Source organism: Chrysochloris asiatica, unplaced genomic scaffold, assembly GCF_000296735.1.
Source record: "Chrysochloris asiatica unplaced genomic scaffold, ChrAsi1.0 scaffold00044, whole genome shotgun sequence".
NCBI lineage: Eukaryota > Metazoa > Chordata > Mammalia > Afrosoricida > Chrysochloridae > Chrysochloris > Chrysochloris asiatica.
In genome coordinates, this window is record NW_006408562.1 from 21,248,519 (window position 1) to 21,273,563 (window position 25,045).

The 25,045-nt window shown below is 38.6% G+C and overlaps 1 protein-coding gene across 1 annotated transcript in view; it reads right to left on the bottom strand.

Annotated features, from left to right (window-relative positions):
- The window catches only part of SPHKAP (SPHK1 interactor, AKAP domain containing), a 136,011-nt gene that overhangs the window by 39,571 nt on the left and 71,395 nt on the right, over positions 1–25,045 (bottom strand). Inside the window, exon 3 of the mRNA XM_006861933.1 lies at positions 3,612–3,671. Coding sequence (XP_006861995.1) covers positions 3,612–3,671 — 60 coding nt within the window. The remainder of the gene's footprint in view (positions 1–3,611; positions 3,672–25,045) is intronic.

A 25,045-nucleotide genomic window follows, 5' to 3' on the forward strand; every position in this document is an offset into this window, starting at 1 on the left:
ACATTAAAAATATAAGCCCATCCAACATTTTCTACAATCCTGCTTGCTGAAAGCAAAGAGGACTTCAACTACTTAAGGATGAAGGTTAAACAGCACACCTTTTGGTATGGATTGCATCTCAGTGTAAAGAAAACAAAAATCCTCACAACTGGACCAATAAACAACATTCAGTCTTATCAATGGAGAAAAGATGGACATTGTCAAGGACTTCATTATTCTTGGATCAACCGTCAACACTCATGGAAGGAACAGTCAAGAAATCAAATGACGTATTGCATTAGGCAAATCTGCTGCACTAGACCTTTTTAAAGTGCTGAAGAGCAAAGATGTCAGCTTGAGGACTAAGGTGTGCCTGATCCAAGCCATGGTATTTTCAGTAACTTCATATGGATGTGAAAGCTGGACAGTGAATAAGGAAGACCGCAGAAGAATTGCTGCTTTTGAGTTATGGTGTTGGAGGAGAATATTGAAAGTGCCATGGGCTGCCAAAAGAACCAACAGATTTGTTTTGGAAGAAGTGCAGCCAGAGTGTTCCTTGGAGGCCAGGATGGCTAAACTTTGTCTCTTTGGACATATTGTCAGGAGGGACCAGTCGCTGGAGAAGGATATCATGTTTGGTCAAGTGGAGGGTCAGAGAAAAAGAGGAAGACCTCCCCAGTGAGATGGATTGGCAAAGTGGCAGCATCAATGGGCTCAAGCATGGCAATGATTGTGAGGTTGTTCCAGGACCAGACAGTGATTTACATAGGGTCACTATGGGTCGGTACCAACTTGATGGCACCTGACAACAACAACATTTTCTATGTATGTAATTCCATGATGACTGTGGCATTTTTTGTATTATCACTAGGCTCACTCTCTATCATATTGTGTCACCTTAACATAGGCTTTCTGTCCCCTTCACTTCTCCTCTGTCTTTTAGAGTTACTGTCATCAATTTGATTTCATAAGATAGTTCTTTCAAAGAGTGCACTGTTCAAGGTGAGTGTTCTTTGCTTATTGAGCTAGACTGCTGCTTAGTTTAAAATAACATCATGGGATCGATTGTGCTCAGGGCTTAAAGATTATCTCAGGGTAAGAGATTCAAGATTTCTCACAATCTCTGGGGGCCCATTCAGTCTGGTTTCTAGAAGAATTTGAAATTCTCTTCTAAATTTTTCCTCTTTTTGATCTGGACCCATCTCTTGGGTCCTTGATCAAGATCGTCTGTAATGGTTGCCAAGCAATATCCAATCTTCTGATCTCATGGCAGTGGAAGTAGCAGATTGTGAATATCTCCAAACATTTTACTGGCAGAAATAATCCACTCACATAACTGATAACACTATAGATTACTCAGTGTATTAAGATTATTACTAGAAGTGAAGCACATGGTTGAGACTGGAATAGAAATTTTCTTAAATATGAAACTTTAAAAGCTCTTCAGTTTCATATCTTTCCATGCAAACATTTAATAATTACTGTCAAAGCATAGGTATAAGTAGTAGTTTTGGAAAATTTTCTCTTTAATGCTTCTTTTAAATCATATTTAACTAGCAATCATCTATTCTAATAACACTAATAACAAAATAAGGACCAAGATTGATTTTTTTGCTTATGCTTTAGCTAAGAGTCTGATTGTGGGGCTGTAGGATAAGCACAAGACTGCTAACTGAAAGATCAGCAATTCAAACCCAGCTGCTCTTCACAAACACCATATACGATTGCTATGAGTTAAACTGACTCAAAGACACTTAACAAAACAAAAAACATGCTTTTGCAGTGCTAAGCTAAAGACTACATCTGCTATATCTTATTATATTTATTTCTGACCAAGTCTGTATGGATTGTTGTTGTTAAATTCCATGGAGTTGGTTCTGACTTATAGTGATCCTCATAGTACAGAGTTCCTGAGAAGGTGGGTTTGAACTTCTGACCTTGAGGTTAGCAGTTCAGTGCCTATCCTACAATGACACAGAGGATTGGGTACTAATATTACCTTCATTTAATACATAAGAAACCTGAGACTCAGAAACAATGAATCCCTTGCCCAGGTTTGTGTAGCTAAGTCAGTGACAAAACGTTTGCTTCTCTAACCACAACAGGAGACAATTTCAAAGCACTCACGTAGTCTTCAAACACAGTTTCTTCGATGCCAGTGTGCTTGGTTCCCTCCTGCTCTCACTTTGATGGGCTTCTGTGCTATCATTTCATCAAATGAAATCATGTACAATTTCTCCTGAAAAATTCCTCTGGTGCCACTCAGATGGATGGTATTAGAAGTGAGGGTGGAAATCTAGAGTAGGTAATCTCTGTGAGCAAGTGGGTTTGAGAAATGTCAAGTGCAATGCTGTAAAGAGAAAATGTTACAAGAGTCCCGAGATCCTTGTAGATCTGTGATAGCCCAGCTGTTCATGGTGTGCTTGCTATCTCTTGAACAGCAGTGCACCAAATAGAAAGGTCCAGAGACCTTAGCCTTGGGTATGAAAGGATAATCCTATCACAACACTTAATTTTTTCCATTATGCCACAGGCTGTTTCCAAAGAACTGAGTGGCTCTTCCAGTTCTTGCAGGCTGTCAAGGATTTAAATCAGGGTTCTCACAACCTTGAATGAGCTTGAGATGTTTAACTGCTACAGCTGCTGTGACCTGCAGTTGAGTTGTTGGCCCCTGACTAAGACCCTATGCATGATGGGATTGGACCTTTTACCAGGTTCTCATTGACTTATTTTCTGAAATAGATCACCAGTCTTTTTTTTTTTTCATGGTTAGCCTTAATCTAGAAACTTCCTTAGAACTTGTTAGTATCATTGTTGTTAATTGCCATCAAGTTGATTCCAACTCAAAGTGACCCTATGTAGCCACACACAAACCTCCGCTTACAAAGGTTATTTGAAGTGAGTTGACTTAGAATTGAACCTAGGTCTCCTGCCTGAAAGGCAAGAATTCTACCACGGAATTACCACTGTACCATTCAGCTGTCACAGGATGCTCGCGCCAATGAGTGTTGTTGTTGTTAAGTGCTGTAGAGTTGATTACAACCCATAGTGACCCTGTACAGGGTTTCCAAGACTATAAATCTTTACAGGAGCAGAAATCCTCATTTTTCTCCTGCAGAACCGCTGGTAGTTTCAAACTGCTGACCTTGAGATTAGCAGCCCAGTTCGTAATCATTACGCTACCAGAGCTCTGATGAGTATAGGGCTGATAAATTGAGCTTCGACAGGAAGCATTGAATAAAAGCTGCAGGAAAGAGCAAACCTGAGGGCCAGAGGGAAGGGTTGGCTGGTGTCAAACAGGTTTTGGAAACACTTTGGAAAAGTTATATCAACCAGGATATCTGAGAGTTGGGAGAGCAGAAAAACACTTGCATTGAGCTGATGGGCAGTAAGAAACAACCCTGCCTACGTGAGAAAGCAAGTCCCACCAATGTAGAAGAAGTGGATACTGTGTAAGAAGTGGCAGGAAAAGAGCCAGGGGAATGAATGGGCTGTGAAGAAACCATCTCATGGAAGAGTCTCCCAATAACATGACCATTGTTTAGGATGAGTTCATGTCAAATTCTCCATCAGTGCAGTAATGAGCTGGTAATGATCTCCTGCAGAGCTCAAAACCCACGTGTTAACTTTACCTGTTGTAGGTGCTCCGTGCTGCGCTCATCCTTGTTCACATCCAAATTCACAAAGCAGACCTGGCAAAGATAACAAAAATAGGCGATGTATTACTGGATAATACTTTGTGAAGAACAGAGGAATCAGTTAGTACAAATGACCTGAGAGTCCTGTGTAGTTTATATGGCACAGACACTGTTGTTTTATTCTTGGGTTTCTAAGTCGATCTCCAATATGCCCCTACTCCTGTTGCCATTCCATTAATTCCATGAATGCCTTTTCCTTTTAGTTCTAGCAAACTGAAAGCAAATGTGCTTGTATAAGAGCTGATGTTAAAGTCCGGTATATAGTATCCTGGTGTGGCACTATAGGATAAGCACTGGACTGCTAACCACAAGGTCGATGGTTCAAATCCACCAGCTGATCCTAGGAAACAGGGATTCTATGAGCCAGAACTGACTCGATGACAGTTAAGTCATTCAATGACTTAACAACAACATAGGAGTTGTCAACTATATAGCACAATTGTCACCTGCTTATTAAGAACAGGCATTTCGGCGAAGAATATGGAATATCACCACACTCCCATTCAGAGACTCTCTCCCTCTGGGTTCCTTGTACACAGGAAGGAACTGGGCATTAGTGCATTTGTGGACATTGGGCACAGAGGCATACACCTCTGATCTTGAGCACTTTGACAATATTCAGACATAATTGAAACTTTGTCCTTGAAAGCTTGGATCAATATCAATTAGAACACAGGGACTTTTAATAACATGGAGCTGCAACGGCCGTTAGGGAATTGATTAAATGACTTTTTTATTCACCTTCAAGAAAGGTGCATTACTTTGCCTCCAGGAATCACAAACTTCTTATTGCTCTTTCACAGTGGGAGTGGGCAAAGCAGAGAGACCAGAGGGTAAAAAGACATCTATGATAGTGATTTATCTCCCCTCAGATACTACTACCCTTACTTCTCTGAGGATGAAATCACATTTCCTTCACTTTGAGCTGCAATGTGACAAGATGACTATGTGCTTACACCTGGCATGTGCATCTTTCTTTATCTTGGGGGTAGGGGAGGATCCAAGTATTAGAGGACCAGATGTATATACAATTTTGGGAGACCCTCTTTAAGAAAATGAATAACATGCAATCAAGATGCATTGAAAATTACTGGTGATTGGAATATGAAAGGTGGCAAAAAAGGAAGGATTAGTAGTTGGAAAATATGGGCTTGGTAATAGAAATGATGCTGGAGATTTTATGACAGAATTTTGCAAGACCAACCAATAACGTTATTAATTGCAAATACGTTTCATAAACAACATAAAGGCAACTATGCACATGAACCTCACCAGATGGAATACATAGGAATCAGACTGACTACATCTGTGGGAAGAGACAATAAAGAAAACTCAGTATCATTAGCCAAAACAAGGCCAAGAGCTGATTGTGGAACAGACCATCAATTGCTCATGTACAATGCATCTTGGTTGCATGTTTGATGAATTTCAGAGTGAAGAAGTTGGTTGTTGTTGTTGTTAAGTACCGTGGAGTTGGTTCCTACTCATAGCAACCCTGCACAGAGTTTCTGGGGCTGTAAATCTTTACAGGAGCAGAACACCTCATCTTTCTCCTGTGGAACTGCTGATAGTTTTGAACTGCTGACCTTAGGTTGGCACCCCGACTCATAACCACTATGCTACCAGAGCTCCTTGAAGAAGTCGGTAGAATCCTACAATTTCATAATCACTGGCTAAAGAAAATTAAAGGAACTTCACAAGAGTCAAAGTATGACCTTGAGTACATCCCACCTAAATTTAGAGACTAGTTCAAGAACAGATTTGATGCATTAGATTAAATACCAGAGAGTTAGAGGATGGCATCAAGAACATCATACATGAAGAAAGCAAAAGGTCATTAAAAAGACTGGAAAAAAGAAAAGACCAAAGTAGATGAAATAAGAGACTCTGAAATTTGCTCTTGAATGTTGAAGAGCTAAAACAACAGGAAGAGCTACACAGAAAGTTTCAAAGGACATCTCAAGAAGACTACATCAAATTATTAGAATAAAATGTATGAAGACCTGGTCTTAAAAAAACAAAAGGGTAGAATACACTCAGCATTTCTCAAGCTGAAAAAAACTGAATTAAAAATTGAAACTTCAGGTTGCAATATTGAAGGATTCTATGGCAAGAAATGAAAACAAGTCCCCAAGAGCCAAAATATGATCTTGGACATATCCCACCTGAATTTGTTGTTGTTAAGTGTAGTCCAGTCAATTCTTACTCATAGCAACCCTGAATAGAGTTGATGATTTAGAGCAAATGCCTAAAGACCAGAAGAGCTGTCTGAACAACAAGAAAATCATATAGAAAGGAAGCAAAAAGTCATTAAAAAGACAAGGAAGAAAGGAAAGACTAAAATGGATGTCAGAATAGACACTGAAACTTACTCTCTAGCATAGAGATTTTAAAAGGATTGGAAGAAATGAAGAAGTAAAAGAGCTGAATAGAAAATTCAAAGAAAACAAAATATTATAATGAAATGTACTAACACCTAGAGTTAGACAACCAGTCCTGCCCCATTTTTTTAAGGGATATGAAAATAATTGGGAATGATACTGGTGATGGTCTACGCACAACATTGTGAATGTAATGAATGCCACTGAAATGTACATGTAAAAATTGGCTGAAATCGAAAATGTTTGGTTTTATATATTTTAACATAATAAAACTTAAAAAAGAAGAGAAGATGAAATATAGAGAACCAGAATTTTACATGTCACAATGACATGTAAAAAATTGTTAGCATTGTTCTTGAAATGAAAACTCTTTTCTCTTCAGATAAAGCACATTCTGTTTTGTGTCTGCAGATACCCTTGTGTAGACTATCTGCAGACATGATTCGGTCTAAGCAGATGAAAACACATCATCACAGGTAGTACCCTATCACTTCTTCTCTTGCTTGCTTAAAAAAGCTAATTTTGTGGTACTCTATTTTATAACTCTAAAATTGGCTCAGGATTGGGGAATGTTTCGTCCTGTGGTGCATAGGGTTGCTATGAGTCAGTATCAACTCGAGGGCACCTAACAACAACTCTAACTTCTATGCTCCCAAGCTGACCTTCTGCCATTACTAAGGTTTTAAAATGAAACATCGTAGGAATAAGTATCATTTTATGATTTCAACTTTTTCAGAATCTGATAAACTATTCTTCAAAGTCATTCACACACCAAAATTGGAATGTCCATAGGCAATATAGGTAGAATTATGGATTACTTAGTCAAGTAATCTCAATGATTCCCTTTGTTTTTAACCCTTTTCATAAATAAATGGCATCTTTTTTTTAATGTTTTATTGTGAATTATGTGGTAGTTTACATGAGGGAACTTTAGTTTTACATTCATTCCATCATATATCATCTCATTGTCATGGTTCCAATCCCCTCCATGCATCATCAACCAACCAAAGGGTATATCCTAGAAACCTGCCCCCTACACGTCCCCTTAAGCCTCCCCCCTCCCCCCCACAGTTTTCTGCCCACAGTCCCTTTCCTTCTCTGGATCCAAAGTTCCCAGCCGCTTCATTACTCCACATCATCGTCTCTGTCTCCATCTCAGGCATCTGTTTCTCTGGGTAGGGTCCTGCTCTAGGCTCTTCTCTGTTGATGGTCCCAGATAGCTCCGCTCCTAGCTTGTAGAATTAATCACCCCCTTCCTTGTTCCAAAACGTCTACCTTTGCATTTCCAAACCTCATAATCCATCCTGATAAGCATTATTCACTACAGTATCGCGAGTTACCCATCTGTATTTCCTTTTATCCGCTCCACCCAGACAGATTGAATAGTACCTACTAGAGATTCTGCCTTCCTTCGTGCTCCCTAGCACTAGGTTCCCCCTTGAAAGCTTGTAAGCCAGTCACTTCTTACCTTTGTAGTCCCCCCCCTCTCCATTTGAGTATCCAATGTTCAAGTTGCCCATCTCTGTCCACTCTGTGTGTGGAGGGGGTGGGAATGATTCTTGCTGTAAGGATTTGTTCCTTCTTTTGAGTTGTTGCTCCATAGGTATAGGTCAAGTTCATCAGATTGTATCAGCTCTCTCGCTCTCTTTTTTTTTTTTTTTTTTTTTTCTCCCCTCTTCTTTCTTCTCCTGGCTGAGCTCCGATCCTCCAGTCCAATTTGTTTGTTCTTATAGTAACAGTCCGTCTGCCTCCATTTTTCTTGCAGGTCTTTCTTTCAAGAGGTATCTTTTATTCTTCTAGCCACTCCAGGCTGGTCTGCTCATCCTTTCAAGTGGAGATTTCTCATCTCTGGAGATCTGGATGTGGTTCCGGTTTCTACCTATAGTTTTATGTATTGCAGAGGCTCTGCAGGAAGCTTCTTTCACTGGGTACACTGTAGCCCCATTTTAGGTATTCCAATCAGTCATAGGCAAAAGATAGACTTACAAGCCTTCTAGTGTGATGTTTCTGACTATTCCTTTCTGTCCCTCTCCAGTGTCTACTCTGTATTATAATGCAAGGGAAACCAAGATTTTTAAAAAGCCCAACAATAAGCAAATAAAAAACAGTCATGCATCTTAACATGATCCCTCCCACTCCCCCACCCCCTCCGCCATTCCAGCCATGACTCAATCCCTGTATCTCAGAGCCCTGCAGTTCCAAGGCTGTGCATATATCGTCCTTTATCCCTGTCCCATTTGGCCCTTTCAAACATGTCCAATTGTTCTCCCATCTGCCCCGTTTCTCCACTTCCCTCTCCCTCCCTGTATATTGCCCCCCTCCTCAGCACCCAAGCTCTCCAGTGTCCAATTCCCCCCTGTGCTTCACCCTCCTCCCTTCCCCCCACCCATCACCAACTTCCCAACAACCAACAAAGACTTTCCCCTACCCCCCTTTAGTATAATTTCTTTTTCTGAGTCTTTTACAGTAGTGGTCCTATGCAGTATTTCTCTTTTTGTGACTGACTAATTTCACTCAGCATAATGTCCTCCAGGTTCATCCATGTTATGCGGTGGCTTGCCACTTCCTTGTTATTCTTCAGTGTAGCATAATATTCCATTGTGTGTATGTACCGCAGTTTGTTTATCCATTCTTCAGTTGATGGGCACTTTGGTTGTCTCCATCTTTTTGCTATTGTAAATAGTGCTGCTATAAACATTGGTGTGCATATATCTTCTCATGTTGTGACTCATTTTTCTTGTGAGTAAATACCGAGTAGAGGGATTGCTACATCATAAGGTATTTCTATTTTCAACCTTCTGAGGATAAATGGCATCTTTTAAGATAAAACTTTACTTTGGAATTTTATTAGCTAGTGATAGCAAATATAATTTTGTGAAAGATTAGTGTGAGGAAGGGTAAAATTGTTGATAGAAGTCACTAAATTAATTATGACACATGGCAATCCCATGTGTTCAGAGAACTGCTCCAGAAACATTAAAAAAAATCTTTTAATATATTTATTTAATTTTATGCTGAGCAAATAATCAGAGAAACTGGTCTCTATGAAGAAAAATGTGACATCAAAATTTAAGAATAAAACATTAATGTCCTGAGGTATGCAGATGACACAGCATTTCTTGCTGAAAATGAAGAGGATTTAAAGCATTTATTGGCATCATAGAAGTGAAGATTTACAACACATAGGATAATTCCATCAGGTCAGGGCTGATCACATGATGTCACATGGGGAGTGAGTGATCACATCATGATATAACTACCAAACTTCTGAGAATCATGGTATAGTCCAAGCCTTTCCTTTGAGATGCTTCTGGGTGCATTCAACCTGCTGATCTTCAGCTAAGAGTTGAGTGTTTACCCTTTTGTACCATCCAAGTACTTCTAGGTTAATAATAGAGTTTAAATAAAAAGTAAAAATAATAAAATAATTTAAAAATGGATTTTGTAACTGAATACTTTTGTGAGATAATTGTATTTACTGGTTTTAATACAAATTATGTCGACAGAAACAATGTGATGTTATAATAACTGATGAAAAAACAGTTTGATTTTTAAAGTTGAAAACAGAAAAAGAACGAATGCTGATGTTGCTCTTGTCGCTAAGTACCGTTGGGTCGGTTCTGGTTAATAGTGACGTGTATAGGAACGGCTGGTGAGTTTGAACCACCGACCTTGCAGTTCAAACTGACTTTGTGGTCCAGTACTTATCCTACAGTGTTAAATTCATATTGTAAGTGTTGTCTGTTGTGATATGCTCTCAAGTCAGTTCTGATTCACAGTGACCTTGTATAAGGTTTCTGAGGAAGAGCTGATGTGTTGGATTAGAATTCTAGGTCTTATCTTACAGTGCCACTTAGTTTTATTTTGTCATGTATTAATTTTAGTCAACATCTTAGATTGTTCAGATAGTCAAATATGTAAAAGTCTAAAAATTCAAGTGTATTATGAATATATTCAGTAGAGCAAATCTACTACTTATCTGTCACTTTGTCATATTGAAGTAACTTGTGTATTGTTATGAAGCTGAAAGCCACACCACCATTATTTCAAATACCAGCGGAGTCACCCATAGTGGATAAGCTTCAGTGAAGTTTCCAGATTAAGACAGACAAGGAAGAACAGTCTGGCAATGCACTCCCACAAATTTAACCAATGAGAACACTGTGAATCCCGACAGAGTGTTGTCAACTATCGTGCTGGGAGACAAGCACTCAAAATACAGTGGTCCTAGCAATAGACTTGAGCCTACCAACAAGGATGAAGACAGCATAAGACCGGGCAATGTTTGTCTTTGTACACAGGGTCACCATGAGTCGAAGCTGATTAGACCTTTGACTTACTGCAGGGTATTTTTCATTTTTCCAGAAGGCAGCTAAAACCTACTAAGGAAATCATTCTTATTTAGAGATAACTTAGAAAATGTCACCAATAGCACGATGTCAAAGTTCCTTGAATTCTAGACATTTTACTTGTGAATGTGATCAAATACATACTTATTCTTTATCTTCCAAGAAAACTCAATGCCTTCTTCCATCAGCCATCTGGCTAACTGGGGTATCATAAGACTCTTTAATTGAATGGTATCAAAATGCTAACCCACAAAGCTTTTAAAGAAAAAGCATTGCCTCTTTTCCTTCTCCGAAGCAGAAGAATTCTGCTCACTTCAGGATCCTGGACCAACGATCCTTTAATGAATGTGGCATTTTTCCTGATTGATACTTTAGGCTGATGGGAACTAAAATGGTAATTTATACATCAATGTTATGCCACAACTCTGTCAGCTATTCTGCAACACACTGACTGTTTGGGATGACACAGATTTGTATCCAGTTATTATGGCTTTGAAACGATGGCTGCAATCATACAAAATGAAATACGAAGTTTTATTTACACTTGAGACTGTCAGGCTTTTTAGTGTTTTCTATCATCAATATTTCTCAAAAGCTGTTTCTAAAATGCTCTTTTGGGAGTAGCTCTTCAAGCCACTGGTGACAAAAGAAACAGGAAATGGTATAGAAATTTCAAAAAGATGAGAGATCTTTTAAATTAGTCCTATATTAAACAAATTTTATTGCTAACTTGAAAGAAATATTTAAAAAATATGTATGCTACTCTCTTAAGATGAAATCCTGGATGGCGTTGTGGGCTAAAGCACTGGACGGTAAGGTGGGTTTGAATCACAAGGTCGGTGGTTTTCAAACTCACCAGCCACTCCTTGGAAATCCTATACAGGTTTGTTATCAGTCAAAATTGACTGGACAGCACTTAACAACAACAACAACAACAACACTCTTAAGATAGTTATTTCTCTGTGAAAACTGGAAGATTTTTGTTGTTCTAAAAGACATTCGCTTTGCAATTTACCCACTACTATTCATCAAGTCTATCCCAACTCATGGTGACCTTACGAGACAGAATAGAACTGCTTCATAGGATTTCCAAGACTGAGAATCTTTGCAGGAGCAAACAGTCTCATCTATCAACAACTGCCAAGTCAGTTACAACTCTTAGTGACCCTGTATAGGATATCTGAGGAGCAGCTAGTGGGTTTGAACCACTGATCTTATGACTAAAACAGACCTTGTAGTCTAGCGCATTATCTTGCAGCACCACACCAGGACTCCTATCTATTGCTTGACTGAAAATTGACCCAAGGGGGTGAATTCAGTTTTAGACCTGAAAAGTGACTGAGGGCCATAGTCTTGGAGTTTCACTAGTCTCCAGCTGACGAGTAAAACAGTTGTTTTTTTTCTTTAATGGTTTTGAGTCTTGGTCCACATTTCCTCCCATTCTATCCAGAATTTTCTAATGTAATCCCTTTTAGACCAGTTGGCAGCAGTAGCCAGGCACTGGGTAGTTATTCTGGTCACAGTGTCCTGGAGACTGATGTTCACTTAGTCCATTGGTCAATTGGACTAATTGTTTTCAAGCATCATTGATTTTTATCACTCTTCTTTCTCCAGAAAGAAGATGGTCACTCATGTGAAATGCTCACATCTTTGAGGCACCATCATGGAGAAGTGAAGGCCTTGGGTGGTGTGAATGGTTAATGGACTCAGCTGCTAATCAAAACATGAAGGTTTGAACTCACCCAGAGGTTCCTCGGAAAAAAGGTCTAGTAATGTACTTCTGCAAAATCAGCCACTGAAAGTCTCATGATGTACAGTTTTGCTCTGACACATATGGATGGGGTTGCCATGAGTCAGCATCTATGACCACTGGAAAAAGGTGCCCATGTGAATGGGAGACAGGCTTTGGTCATAGACATACTTAGCTTCAAAACTAGACTCTACCTTTTAATAGTTGTGTGGTCTTGTTAAACTATCTAAACATGTTGCTGTTGTTAAGTGTTGTCCACTTATAGCGAACCTGTATTGGGTTTCCAAGGAGCTACCGGTGAGTGTGAACCACTGACCTTCTGGTTCAAACTGACCTTGCAGTCCAGTGCTTTATTGCACAGTGTCACACCGGGACTCCACCTAAACATTGGGGATACTATTTCCATTGAAGAATTATTATGCAGATTAAATAAAATAGAAAGCTAAAACGATGTTGGTTTTGCTCTCTCCTCTCACATTCATGTTCATACTCAGAAAAAACTGAGAGCTATTTTATTGATTTCTGGGCTATAGAATATGTAAATTGAACAATATAGAACTGCTGAACTCCAGCTTTTTCTTTTCCTTAAAAAATTGCCAAATTCATGAGAATAAAGCCTAAATAATTTAAGATGCTGTTGTCATTGTTAGGTGCCGTTGAGTCAATTTTGATTCATAGTGATCTTACACAGGGTTTCCAAGGCTATACATTTTGATGGGTGGGTTTGAACTGCCAACTTGTGATCAGCAGGCCAATGCTTATCTTACAGTGCCACCAGCGCTCCTTAAAAAATATAAGATAGAATATTCATAAAGAGCAGTGATTTCTGAGGATGTAAAACATTTTCAATTTGGCTGTTTGCATATAGCTACTTCTACTGTCTCCCAGCTTCTATTAGTTTGGTACAAATATTTATTTTGATTTAACTTGGTAGACATTATTTATTAACTACTAAATTAAACTGAATAAAATTTAAAATTAGTTTAATGCTTTTATTGATGTTATATAAGTTCTGCTTAGGCTTCAATTGGTTGATCTGCACATAAAAGTTGGTATCTACCCATTCCACCCCCACTCGTCTGTTAGTTTGTCGTACTGTGGCGGCTTGTGAGTTGCTGTGATTCTGAAAGCTATGTCACCAGTATTTTAAACAGCAGCAGGGTCACCCATGGTAGACAGGTTTCAGATGAGCTTCCAGACGAAGACAAACTAGGAAGAAGTAGTGACAAACTGCTTCTGAATATTTGGTCACTGAAAACCTTATGAATAGCAGAGAAATACTGTCAGATATAGTGCTGGAAAAGGAGCCCCTCAGGTTGGAAGGGACTCAAAATGTGACTGGGGAAGAGCTGCCTCCCCAAAGTAGAATTGACGGTGAGGATGCGAATGAAGTAAAGCCCATGGGAGTAAAGCCTGCGGGACCTTCATTTACTGATGGGGCACAACTCAAAATGACGAGAAACAGCTGTAAACATCCATTGATAATCAGAATAAGGAATGTACGAAGTATGAATCTAGGAAAACTAGATATTGTCAAAAATGAAATGGAACACATAAACACTGATATCTTAGGCACGAATGAGCTGAAATGGACTGGTATTGGCCATTTTGAATCTGACAGCCACGTGGTTTACTACTCTGGGAATGACAAGTTGAAGAGGAATGGTATTGCATTCATCATCAAAAAGGACATATCCAGATCAGTCATGAGGTACAACGCAGTTCACGCCTACAGTGAAGATGAATTAATACCATTATTATTCAAATTTACCACCAACCACTAAAGCCAGTGAGTATAAAAACGAAGAATTCTACCAACTTCTTCAATCTGAAATTGATCAAACATGCAATCAAGATGTATTGATCATTACTGGTGATTGAAATGCAAAGGTTGGGAGCAAAGAGGAAGTATCAGTAGTTGGAAAACATGGTCTTGGTGATAGAAATGATGCTGGAGAGCGCATGATAGAATTCTGCAAAATCATTGATTTGTTCATTTCAAATACCTTCTTTAGACAGCATAAGAGATGACTATCACATGGACCTCACCAGATGAAATATATAGAAATCAAATTGACTACATCTGTGGAAAGAGAAGATGGAAAAGCTCCATATCATTAGTGAAAATAAGGCTAGGGGCAGATTGTGGAACAGACCATCAAGTGCTCATATGTAAATTCAAACTAAAGCTGAAGAAAATGAAAACATGTCCACGAGAGCCAAAATATGACCTTGAATATATCCCACCTGAATTTAGAGATCATCTGAAGATCAGATTTGATACATAAAACATTAAAGACCGAAGACCAGAAGAGTTGTGGGATGACATCAAGAACATAATATGGGAAGAATACAAAAAGTCATTAAGAAAACAAAAAAGAAGGAAAAAGTCAATATGGATGTCAGAGGAGACACTGAAACTTGCTCTCCAGTGTAGAGATGCTAAAGCAAATGGAATAAAAGGAGGTACAAGAGCTGAACAGAAAATTCCAGCTCTAGCAGATAAAGCCAAATATTACAACGAAATGTGCAAAGATCTGGAGGCAGAAAACCAAAAAGGAAGAACATGCTCAGCATTTCTCAAGCTGGGGAACTGAAGAAAAAATTCAACCCTCAACTTTCGTTATTGAAGAATTCTCTGGGCAAATTATTGAATGGTGCAAAAAGCATCAAAAGAAGATGGAAGGAATACACAGAGTCACTGTACCAAAAAGAAATGGATGATGTTCAACTGTTTCAAGAAGTAGCATATGATCAAGAGCCAATGATACTAAAGGAGGAAGTCCAAGGTCTGTTGAAAGAAATGGCAAAGAACAAGTCACTAGGAATTGATGGAATGAAAATTTGAAATCTTTCAAGAAAGTGAGGCAGCACAGGAAGCACTCACTCATCTATGTAAAAAAATTTGGAAGACAACAATCTGGCCGACTGATTGGAAGAGATCCATATTTGTGCCCATTCCAAAGAGAGGTGCGGAAATCATCAGACAGTATCTTTGATATCTCATGCGAGTAAAGTTTTACTAAAGGTAATACAGAAACAGCTGCAAGCATACATTGATAGAGAACTTCCAGGGGTTCAAGCCGGATTCAGAAGAGGCCATAGAATGAGGGATATCATAGCTCATGTCCTATGGATCTTGGTTGAAAGCAGAGAATATCAGAAAGATGTTTACCTGTGCTTTATTGACTACACAAAGACTTTCTATTGTGTGGATCATGACAAGCTATGGAAAACATTGCGAAGTATGAGTATTCTGGAACACTTAATTGTGCTCATGAGGAATCTTTACCTGGACCAAGAGGCGGTTGTTCAAACAGAACATGGGAACACTGAATGGTTTAAAATTAAGGAAAGTGTATGACAAGGTTGTAGTCTTTCACCATACTTATTTAACCTGTATTCTGAGCAAATAATCTGAGAAACTGGGTTTATATGAAGAACACATGGCTTCAAGATTGGAGGAAGACTCAATAACAACCAGTGATACACAGATGATATAACCTTGCTTGCTGAAAGTGAAGAAGACTTAAAATATTTACTGATGAAGATCAAAGACCACAGCCCTCGGTACGGATTACATCTCAATGTAAGAAAATAAGAAGTCCTCATCACTGCACCAATAAACAACATTCATATCAATGGAGAAAAAAGATTGAAGTTATTAAGGACTTCATTCTTCTTGGATCGACTATCAACACTCATGGAAACAGCAGTCAAGAAATCAAATGATGTATTGCATTAGGCAAATCTGCTGCACAGGAACTCCTTAAAGTGTTGAAGAGCAAGGTTGTAAGCTTGAGGATTAAGGTGCACCTGACCCAAGCCATGGTGTTGCCAATAACCTCATATGCATATGAATGCTGGACAGTGAATAAGGAAGACTGTAGAAGAATTGATACTTTTGAGTTATGGTGTTAGAGGAGAATATTGAAAGTGCCATGGCCCGCCAGAAGAACCAACATATCTGTGTTGGAAGAAGTGCAACCAGAGTGCTCCTTGGAGGTCAGGATAGCCAAACTTCGTCTCTCATACTTCGGCCACATTGTCAGGAGGGACCAGTTGCTGCAGAAGGCTATCGTGTTTGATAAGGTGGAGGGTCAGAGAAAAAGAGGAAGACCCTCAGTAAGATAGATTGACAAAGTGGCAAAATCAATGTGCTCAAGCGTGGGAACAATAGTGAGGTAGGCCCAGGAATTGGGCAGTGGTTCATTCTGCTGTGCATAAGGTCGCTGTGAGTCGGTACCAACTTCTTGGCACCTAACAACAACAACAAAAACAACCCATCCCAATCCAAGATTTTTACCCCTAATAATTTTGTTGTTAAGTGCCTTCAAGTTGGTACCACTTCATAATGACTCTATACACAACAGAATTAAACACTTCTTGGTCTTGTCCGTCCTACAATTGTTACACTTCAGTCCACTACTGCTATCACTGTGCCAGTCTATCTCATTAGAGGGGTCTTCCTATTTTTTCTGACCCTCAGTTCCTTCTCCAGGGACTGGTCTCTCCTGATAGTATGTCCCAAGTATGAGAGATGGAGTATCACCATTCTGGCTTCAAGGAGCATTCTGGCTGTAATCTTCCAACACAAATTTGTTTGTTCTTTTGGCAGTCCATGGTATTTTGAATATTCTCCTCCAACACCATAACTGAAATGTATCAATTCTTCTATGGAGCTCTGGTAGCGTAGTGGTTACGAATCGGGCTGCGAACCTTAAGGTCAGCGGTTCAAAACCACCAGCAGCTCCGCGGGAGAAAGATGAGGCTTTCTACTCCCGTAAAGATTTACACCCTCGGAAACCCAGTACAGGGTCGCTATGGGTCGGAACTGACTTGACAGCACTTAACAACAACAACAACAACTTCTTTATATAATAAAATAATCTATATAAAAGTGCAAATTTTTCTAAACTTTCATTACTTACCCTTGAAGGTTAATGTAATACATGTTAAGTTTAGAGTATGAAACATTTAATTAAGAAACACTTTCCCTCTCATTCCTAGAAGAATTCATGACTTGTCTCATTTAAATGCACAGCAATATTAAGTTGTGGCAGTTATTACATTCAATCACTTTTCATAAAACCAGGGAATGATCACAACAGACTTGAAATAGGGCCATAATTTCCTCTACAGAAGTACAATTTTTTAAATTTTTCTATCAGAAATATAGCTGTATGAGGGTGAGTAAATGAATATTGCTAAGAATCATAGAAAACTTCAATAAACAAAAAGATAAAAATGTGAATTTATTGTTTGTTAAGCTCACTTTCATCTAGGTCTCCACCCTTCCAGAGGGGGTGTTTCTATACAACAATAATACTTTCCTGAAGAATTCTATATTCTTTGATTGATTTATACTATGTCAATATGGCAGTTTTGACATCGTCTGGAAACTCAAATATTGTTCCTTTAAAATATTTTTTTGAGTTTAGGGAACAAAAAGATGTTTGAAGGGCAAGATCAGGGCTTTAATTTGGATAAGATATGATTTCATACGGAATTCTTATAGGACAGCTCTAGCGATCCTCGAAGAATGAGCAGGCTCATTGTCATGACAGAAAATAATTTCTTGATGCAACTTTCCTGGTCTTTTATTTTCCCCTCTAATGCAGTTTAAAATTTTCATCAATCAAGCAAGATTATTATTTTTGAGCCCACAAAACAGTCACCATAACCTTTTGAGCTTCTCTATTTGTCTTGAATTTAACTGGCTCTGCAGAGCCACTCGGAAGTCACTGTTTTGATTGGACTTCTCTTTGAAGGCTCCCTAATGAGACTATGACAAGTGTATCACTGAGAGCACTTGTCTTCAGGCATGCACTGATCTCATAGATATGTTTAAGGATGTTTTGATTGGGAAAAACCCCATGAATGTATGAACTGGAATCCAAGTAGGGATATTCTTTTATTTATCCTTGTGTTGCAAATACCAAATGCTGCTAAATTATGATCACTTATCGAATTACAAAATATGAAGAGCACTGTCAGAGACAACTTATAGATCTGGAGACAAGAGGACTTCTATTATTAAGGGGAAGCAAACCTTGTGTTGGAATGGGTAGATACCAACTTTTATTGGCAGATCAACCACTTAAAGCCAAAACAGAATTTAAATTTCTCAACACAGTATATGAAAAGACATATAGGTTAGCTTTATTTCAAACATCTTTTTCAATCAGTTAAAAGTTTACCTTACAGTGATGTTGAACAAATAATTAATTCATGAAAGTCATCTTCCTGAATAATGAGACAGGATAATTAAGACCAGGGCATAAGAAGGGAATACAAGATAAATGGAGCATAAATATTACATGGTTTTAAATGGTAGGATTTTATTATTTTACTCTTGAACTAAGATTCCATTGAAGATTTTTTTCTAACTTGTTCACTTTGAAGAAAGCACACATTCAATGAGTTTTTTGCCTTTTTCCTCATCTTAAAGACAAGCATTTGTTCAGGGAAAATGAAAGAAAATAAAAAGACTATCAGTAGGAATTCATGCTGCTAGTCTGAAGGGTTCTATCATTTTTCTGTTGTTGTTGCTGTTGTTATGTACAGTGGAGTCTGTTCCGACTCATAGCAACCCTATACAGGGGTTCTGAGGCTGTAAATATTTATGGGAGCAGAAAGCTTCATCTTTCTCCTGCGGAACAGCTGGCAGTTTCGAATTGCTGACCGTGTGGTTTGCAGCCTGATTCATAACCACTAAGCTATCAGAGCTCCTACCAAGTTGGTTCTGACTCACAGTAATGCACGTAGCGCAGAAGGAAACACTGCCAGTCCCATGACCGTGTCTCTAGTTGAACCCATTGCTGCAGCCAGTGTGTCAATCCTTCTTTTTGAGGGTCTTTCATTTTTCATCGTCCCTCTACTGTACTAAGCATGTATTCCTTCTCTAGGGACATGCCCCTAGAGATAACATGTCCAAAACACGTGCAACAGAGTCTTGGCACCCTGGCTTCTAAGGAGCATTCTAATTGTACTTCCTCCAACGAGATGTACTTTCTAGTTCTTCATTCATCTGGCAGTCCATGGTATTTATTTTGAAAAGGTAATTAAAACACTCAAAATCACTGGTAATAGATGATGTTATTGTTGTTGTTAAGTGCCGCTGAGTCAGTTCCAACTCATAGTAACCCTGCATAGAACTGGTTTCCAAGAAGTGCCTGATGGCTTTGAACTGCCGACCTTCTGGTTCAAACTGACCGTACAGGCCACATGCTATCCTGCAGCGCCACACCAGGACTCAGATGATAGTGACCCTAATTTTAAAATGCAAATAAGTTACCTAAGAGAGACATCTAACTTGCATCTCACATGTTTTTGGAAGATGAAATTGTTAAATAGCTCTAAACTTCATCTCTCCAATTACCCTTAGATATATTTGGGGGATACTGCTATTCCACTGGTAGAGGTATAAAATGTGTGAAGTCCAAACACTAAGCATAATAGTTTCATGTTTTGCACAGCATACAAACAGATCTGTGTTGGAAGAACTGCAGCTAGAGTGCTCCTTGGGCCAGGACCAGGAGGTTGCATTCTGTTGTACATAGGGTTTCTATGAGTGGGTACTGAGTGGATGGCACCTAACAACATCAAAATTGACTTATTTATATTAATATAAATAAAAGGTTCTTGGTTTCTGAATTGAATGGGTCTCTAAAAATCACTCTGTTTAGTCTGCTCTAGGTCTACAAACGAAGTCTTGAGTCTAAGACATTTATCCATATTGCTGTTTTATAGCTTGGATTTCAAGGGCTCTTTAGAGACTCATTCACATAATATGTTCTAATCAGCAGCAAAGTGGTGAGTGGATTCCCAAATAAATAACCACTGCATTCAAGTCTTTGAACAATAAAATCCTCAAGTGTATATTCTCTACACAATGAATAAAAAGTGAAATTATCAAGACTGATTAGAAATTAGAGAGAAAGCAAGAAAAAAAAAGTGATAATGATTAATCAAGTCTTTCAAACAAAAGGGACTTCAAAAAGTTAAAAGAAAATGAAATTAAAAGATAATGGATTTTTTTTTCCTTGTACCTTTTGAAGGTCCAAACAATAATTTTGATTAATTACTAAAATATCTGTCTTCTAAAAGATTTCCTACATGATGAAACTGGTAGTGATTTCTTTCAGTTCTTGGTAACATCAGGAGCTGTAGAGATGCTGTAGAATGAACACCAGACTGCTAACCTCAGTGAAGGTCTGCAGTCCAAACCCACCAGTCACTCCTGGTGATGAGGCTTTGTTTCCAGAAGGCTCTACAGCCTCAGAAACATAAAAGCTTCCAGAACTCATTAATTTTTACTTAAGAGTTTGTAGAGAAAAAGAGAAAGAAATAAAGAGAATTCTTTTTAATATCATATTTCCCTGTAGGAGATTTTAAATTCTAGCTTTCAGTGGAAGGAGTCTTTGATCTATCTGTTTGTAACCTTCAGAAAAGCAGCAAACAGGACCTCACTCTGTAAGAGACATAGCACTGTCCAGACAGAGCCAGCTGAGCTGGGTAGCACACTCCTTTGTAATGTCCAAACCTCATCATCATTCTGTGTCTGTTGTCTGCTAACATTTTCTCTCTTTGAAAAAGAGCAGTATCCAGCATATAAAACATTCCTGGGCTTCAAATAGCTCCTACCTACCAAATAAATTCTTATTTCTCTAGGAGTAAGTGAAGAAGAAAATGAATAAAGCTAGAATAATTTTCCAGTGTCAGGGTGAATGCATGTAGGAAAATGTATTTTCCAGTATTCTTATTGTAGTAGAGAATCACAGAATTTAAGAGAAGGAAATGACTTTAAAAATGATCATATAAGACTCTCATCCTATCTGGGAGCAAACTGTTATAGTTGTTTTTGTTATTAGGTACTATTGAGTCAGTACTGACTCATAGCAACCCTATGTGCAACAAAGCAAAACACTGCCTGGCCCTGGGCCAACCTCACAATCATTGCTACACCTGAGCCCATTGCTGCTGCCACTGTGCCATTCCATCTCACTGGGGGTCTTTCTCTTTTTCTCTGATTCTCCACCTTACCAAAAACAATATCCTTCTCCAGTGACTGCTCCCTCCTGATAATATGTCCGAAGTATGAAAGACGAAATCTGGCCATCCTGACTTCCAAGGAGCACTCTGGCTGCACTTCTTCCAACACAGATCTGTTTGTTTTTTTTTGATATCCCATGACACTTTCAATATTCTCTTCCATAACTCAAATGCACCAATTATTCTACAGTCTTCCTTATTCACTGTCCACTGCATATGTGGTTATTGAAAATACCATGGTTTGGGTCAGGCGCACCTTAGTCCTCAAGTTGACATCTTTGCTCTTTAACACTTTAAAGAGATCTTGTGCAGCAGATTTGCCTAATGCAATACAGCATGAATAAACTGAGTGCCAAGAAAGTTAAGACAAATATGCCTAAAGCCCCAGTTTGCTTTTTCATTCACTTTATTCATGTATCCACTCCCTCATTCTCTCCCTCCCTCCATTCCCTCAGGCACTCACTCTAATCATTCACTCATTCATGTATGCACTTAAAGTATATGAGGGGATGTCAAAAAGTTAATGAAAAAATAGAATTGAAAGACAATGTAATTTTTTCCTTAAGTTTTTATTATAGATTGAATGAAAATTTACAGGGCAGATCATCAGTTTTACATTCAACAAACCATATACCTTATTTCATTACAATGATTATAATCCCCTCCATGTACCATTATATAACAGTAATTTCTCTCTATTTACTTTAATTCTTTTCTTTCTTTCTTTCTTTTTTTTTCAAATCACTCAGGCATATATAATAATTTACACCACCAAAGGGCACATTCTTCAAGCCTACCTCCTGGCCACGGGCTCACAGTCCCTCTCTTTCCATGAGTCTAGAGTCCTCACTGCTCCCTCTCTCCATGACCTCACCTCTGACTCCATCTCTGGTGTCATTGCTTCTCTGGATAAGGTCCCACATTCTGCTTGTGCTCTTCTCCCTTGATGATCTTAGGGTCCTCTATTTCTGGACTGTAAGATTAACTGCTTCCCCATTTTTGTTACAAAACTTCTACCTTTACAGTTGTGACAGTCACAATCAGTCATGATCACAATTACTCACTACTGAATCATAAGAATTGTATCCCCATCTCTTTTCACCAGACCTGTCTAGAAAAGATGAAAATTATTCAGTGGGGACTCTTTCTTCTGCAACATGCTCTTAAACTAAAGGATAATGTAATTTTTTCACGAGTATTTTTTTGCAGCCCTCTTATATATAGCAGGCGGACTCCTGGTGTAGTAGTGCAGGATCAGTACTGGATTGTGAACCACAAAGTCAGTCATTCAGCCCACCAGCTGCTCCTTGGAAATCCTGTACAGGTTCACTATGAGTCAGAATTGACTTGACAGCATTTAACAACAACAACAACCTTCTTGTTACATCAGAAGAACAAGAATAAACAAAGAAGAATAAACAAATCTGTCTTAGAAGAAGTGCAGCCAGATGGTCTTTAGAAGCCAGTTTGGTGAGACTTTGCCTCCTATGCTCTGGACATGTTGTCTGGAGGGACCAGTCCCTAGAGAAAGACATTATGCTTGATAAACTGGAGGGTCAGTGAAAAAGATGAAGACCCCAAAGAGATGGACTGACACGGTGACAGCAGTAGTAAGCTCAAATATAACAATTGTGAGGATGGTGCAGGTTCATTCTGTTGTTGCATGGGGTCACTATGAGCAGGAACTGACTCTACAGCATTTAACAGCAGCAACTTTTTATGCTCCTAGTTGAGCTCAGTGCTGGTATACAGTAATGCCTGAGATGGTCAGGATTCCTCTCATCACTTATAGGTTGTGTTGTATGATAAGCATTAGACTACTAACTGCAAGGTTGGTGGTTCAAACCCACTAGCTACTCCTTGGAAACCCTTTACAGGTCATTATGAATCAGAACTGATTTGATGGCACTTAACAACAACATCAAATAAGTCTTATTATTTGTTGGTCTGACACTAGAAACTATACTATTCTAAATAAAGACAGAAGACCAATAAGTATAACAACAGAAACTAACAATGGGCGATAAACAATCCCATTGTCAGCGAGTGTATTCCAACTCTTTATACAGCCCCACAGGACAGAGCAGAAGCAACCCTGAGGCTTCCTAAGAATGGAATGTTTCCGGAAGCTGACTGACACATCTTTCCCCCCCTGGAGCAGCTTGTGGAGTCCAGCAGCCTTTAGCTGCAAAACACTTTAATAACTGTATCACCAGGATTCCTGTTACATCAGAGGAGCAAGAAAGCATGAGCTCAATACCTGAACAAGGAAAAATGAGCAGACTCTGTGATATGAAGATTAAGAAAGGCAACAAGGGGGTTTGAGCAAATGAATCTAGGATGCAGAGTGGAAAGGTAGGATTGGTGGAGGAGAAAGCTGGGAAGGTGGTAGGTGAAGGTCCCACTTGTTCTTGTAAGATTCTGGGTTTTATATTTTAAGCATTAGGGAGTGATGTAAGGTGTCTTTCTGAAGACAGGGCTGCAGTAAAAGCTATACAGACATATATTGGAGGTATTGTGGGTTGTATTCCAGAACACTGCTACTTTTTTTTTAATGTCCCAGTGAATATCAAAATTATGTTTTCATTATTTATTATTAGCCCATGAAATATGAAATAGCAATATAAAAGAGTTTGAAATATTGTGAGGATGACCAAGATGTGACACAAGATGAAGTGAACACATATTGGAAAAAATGGTGCCGATGTACATGTTCGACACCAGGTTGTCACAAACTTTCAGTATTAGTGAAGCACAATGAAGTGAAGGTCACTGTGCTGCTGAGACTAATTAAACTGCCTTTAATTTTTTACTTCAAAATAATACCATGCACCTATACAAAGAAAACTACAAAACACTACTACAAGAAACCGAAAGAGATTTACAAAAATGGAAGAATATACCATGTTCCTGGATAGAAAGACTTAACATTGTGAAAATGTCAATACTACCCAAAGCAATATACAGATATAATGCAGTTCCAATCCTGATTCCAATGACATTCTTTAAAGAGATGGGAAAAATGATTACAAACTTTATATGGAAAGGGAAGCATCATGGGAGAAACAAAGCACTGCTTGAAAAAAAGAACATTTGGAGGCCTCTCACTACCAGATTTCAAAATTTACTACTTGGCTACAGTGGTCAAAACAGCCTGGTACTGGCACAATGAAAGATGCATAGATCAAAAGAAAAGAATTGAGAACCCAGAAATTAACCCATCCACATACAGCCAACTGATCTTTGACAAAGGGCCAAAGAACATTGAATGGGAAGAGATTGTCTCTTCAACAGAAAGTGCTGAGAAAACTGGAAATTGATATGCAAAAGAATGAAAAAAGACCTTTATCTCACACCATATACAAAACCAATTTAACACAGATTAAAGACATAAATGTAAATCCCAAAATTATAAAGGTCATCACTGGAAAAATAGGGACAAATTTAAGGGTTCTAATAAATGGTGTTGCATTCATCATCAAAAAGAACATATCCAGATCAGTTGTGAGGTACAATGCTGTAAGTGATAGGATAATATCCATGTGCCTACAGGGAAGCCCAGTTAATACCACTATTATTCAAAGTTATGCACCAACCACTAAAGCCAGTGCAGATGAAATAGAAGAATTCTACCAACTTCTTCAATCTGAAATTGATGAAGATGTATTGCTCATTACTGGCGATTGGAATGCAAAGGCTGGGAGCAAAGAGGAAGGACCAGTAGTTGGAAATTTTGGACTTGGTGATAGAAATGATGCTGGAGAACGAATGATAGATTTCTGCAAGATGAATGATTTGTTTATTTCAAATACCTTCTTTAGACAGCATAAGAGA